The 3,270-nt window shown below is 33.7% G+C and overlaps 1 protein-coding gene across 1 annotated transcript; it reads right to left on the bottom strand.

Moving 5' to 3' along the window:
* Positions 1-1,229: 1,229 nt before the first annotated feature.
* On the bottom strand, positions 1,230-2,677 carry LOC100573818. Its single transcript, XM_008181638.1, has 3 exons — positions 2,647-2,677; positions 1,705-2,551; positions 1,230-1,632 (listed from the first exon to the last, which is right to left on the bottom strand). Exons 1-3 carry the CDS (start codon positions 2,675-2,677, stop codon positions 1,230-1,232), a joined length of 1,281 nt encoding a protein of 426 aa, XP_008179860.1.
* Between the last annotated feature and the right edge of the window lie 593 nt (positions 2,678-3,270).

Genomic DNA, 3,270 nt, shown 5'->3' with positions numbered 1-3,270 from the left:
GATCTCCTTGATTCTTTGATTGGACGTTACAAAATTAAAATACGGATAAAAAAGTGGTACATGAGGGTCTGGTACCACCTCATTGATATATCAATCGTTAATGTATGGTTACTCTATAGACGAGTGGAAAATGAAAATGGTAGAGTACCAAAATTAAGTTTATTTGATTTTCGGACAGAAGTTGCATTTTCATTAACAACGTCTGTATCTACTCCAAAAAGAGGCAGACCATCTAATGAAGATAGAGAACAGATAAAAATACCTAAACAACATACTCATTCAATAACACCTGAAGGTATCAGAAGAGATGGTTTACATCATTGGCCAGAATATAAAGAAACAAGGCAACGGTGCAAGTATGAAAAATGTGGAAAACTAACACAATGCACTTGTACTAAATGTGATAAGTATTTTTGTTGCGGTGTCAACAGAAATTGTTTTAAAGATTTTCACACTAAATAACAAAACATTTTTTTGTTCCTAATTAGGTAAAACAAGTAGTTCCTAATTACGTTTTATAACTTGAAAAGTGAAATTTATTTTATTAAATAATTTATAAGTGTTACTCTAGTAATGTTATTTTTATTCACTTTGTTGTATAAATATGTTTTTTATTTTTTTAATATATTTTAAACATGGCAAGTTAACTATTATTATTATTATAACAATTTATTGTTATTTAGTTATTTATATTTTATAACTTAAGCAGTGCAATCTATTTTTTAATTTCATTAAATAATTTATAAGTATTTTAAAAATGTTGATATTTTTATTATTATTTTTTATGTTTAAATTTGTTTTTGAATATTGTTTTTTATGCTCAGTTTACAATTCCTATCACAACATAATATAACTAAAGAATAAATAAAGGTTTATTATTCGAAAAAAATTATTTTTTTTTATGTTTTAAACGCGCGATGTATCATAGGTGATACATTTTTCAAAAAATGTACAAGAATTCAAAAAAAAATAATTTTCAAAAAAAAATATTTTCCCCATGTTCTGTAACCATAATTACAGGTGCACAAATTTTTCCGCGAAAAAAATAAGACCTTAAATTTAATTCGCGCAGTGTACTCTTCCCAACTTCCATTTTGTGGGTGGTGTGTTTTCATCCCTTATAATAGCAATATCACCAATTTTTAATGGGGTTTTATTACTAGTCCATTTTCCTCTAATTTGTAACTGAGGTAAATATTCGCTAGACCATCTTCGCCAGAAAAGTTGCATTAACGCCTGTACTTCCATCTTCTGAGACTATTCAATGGTTCCTGTCTCAGGTCGACCTCAGGAGGTAACGAGATAGGACTGCCTACCAGGAAATGAGCTGGGGTTAATACCTCTAAGTCAGATGGGTCGCTGCTCATTGGGGTCAGCGGTCGTGAGTTAAGGCAAGCTTCTATCTGGCACAATAGTGTTGATAATTCACCAATAGTTAGCTTGGCATCACTCATCATACGGGTTAAATGGTGTTTTGCACGTTTAACCGCACTCTCCCATAGGCCACCGAAATGCGGTGCTGATTGTGGGTTAAATCGCCATTCAATACCTCTCTGGGCTATCTGTGGATGCGCAGCCTTTAGATGCGTGTACAGCTCTCTTCTTGCTCCAACGAAATTTGTACCGTTATCGCTGAATATTGTTGAACATAAGCCTCTACGTGCCGTGAATCGACGCAAGGATGCCAGGAAGGCTTGGCTTTACAGATCTTCCACCATCTCCAAATGAACTGCTCTTGTGGTAAAACATACGAAAACGGCTATCCAGGCCTTCACGCCTATCACTCGCCTTATACCGCTTCTTATGATGATTGGTCCAGCAAAATCGTCCCCAGTAACAGCGAACGGTTGTGCGACTTGGACCCTTTCCTTGGGTAATGGAGCCATCAAGGGAGCATTAAATGTTGGTTTGGCTCGGGTGCATCTCACGCAACGTGATACCACGGAACGCGCCATCACTCGACTACTTAACGGCCAATACCTTCGTCTCACCTCAGCAAGCAAGGCTTGAGGCCCACAATGTAATTGCTCTAAATGTATTCGTTCAAATATTAACCTAGTCACCTTATGATTTACAGGCAACACGATCGGGTGCCTTTGTAATATTGACAACCCAGAATTGTTCAAACGTCCACCAACCAAGATTAGTCCGTCCTTTATAAATGGACGTAGGGACTTCAGTTTACTTTTTAGGTTCAACTCCCTTTGAGAATCCAGAGATCGTAACTCATCAAGGAAACATTCGGCTTGAACTTGTTTCCGTATACATACTTCGGCCGCTTGCAGTTCTCTCACAGACAAATGAACTTCACTTGGTACCCTTCTTGTTCTCAAATATTCTACAAATCTTTTTAACCAAGCTGTTGCTCTCTGCAGTCGTGACCAGGAGGAGTAGTGTTGAACCAACTCTTGATTAGATTGAACTCCAACTAATGCAAATTGTATTGTGCGTTGCTCAGGTATTTCTTCTTCCTTCAATATGTTTCTTGGGACCTTTTCCCACAACTCGTCGGATATGCCTAACCAAGGGACCAAAGGATTTTGATTTTTACCTAAATAATATTTTAGCTGTATAAATATTATAATCTATGTCAATTACTCATAAGTTGATTTCCAATGTTATACTACTTTACTCTGTATTCTTAACCTTTTTGTTTCAGTGAATTATTTTCAACCATAAGTGTCTCATCACATACATTACTTAAACCTGTATATTTACCAAATGGATACTATCTGTATAATTGTCTTATTATTATTTTAAAATTAGTGTTCATGTGATAACAAATATTATTATTATTATTATTACTATATTATATAATTGTAGACGTATGTCTATAATAAATGTAACTGGGTTCGCCCATTTAAATCATACAATAAATAAATAAATAAATAAACAATTTTTAATATTTATTTTAATATTTTTGTAAATTTATCAAAAAGAACGTTGAACTCAGAGCATTATGAAATAGAAACTACTCCGAATATGTTTTTATTCCGTACTATATCGACCGAAAATGTAGGCCCGTCGACACAAAATCAAAATGTTCCATTTAGTACACCATCAAGTCCTATTGAAATGCCATCTGATGAAGCTGAAGTTATGGAACACAGCTTATGTATTGAATATGAAAATTCTAGTTCTGATGATACAATTGTAGGGTAGGTACCTACCTATTTTTAATTTTATAATTTACAAAGTTGTATTTTAAAATATTTTACAAAATTCGTCAAAATCACAAAAAAGTAAAAGTATTTTGAATTATGAATTCAT

The sequence above is a fragment of the Acyrthosiphon pisum genome, unplaced genomic scaffold (genome assembly GCF_005508785.2).
Source record: "Acyrthosiphon pisum isolate AL4f unplaced genomic scaffold, pea_aphid_22Mar2018_4r6ur Scaffold_21417;HRSCAF=23935, whole genome shotgun sequence".
NCBI classification, from domain to species: domain Eukaryota; kingdom Metazoa; phylum Arthropoda; class Insecta; order Hemiptera; family Aphididae; genus Acyrthosiphon; species Acyrthosiphon pisum.
The sequence above is the reverse complement of the archived record's forward strand: the minus strand, read 5'-3'. Positions and strand labels throughout refer to the sequence as shown.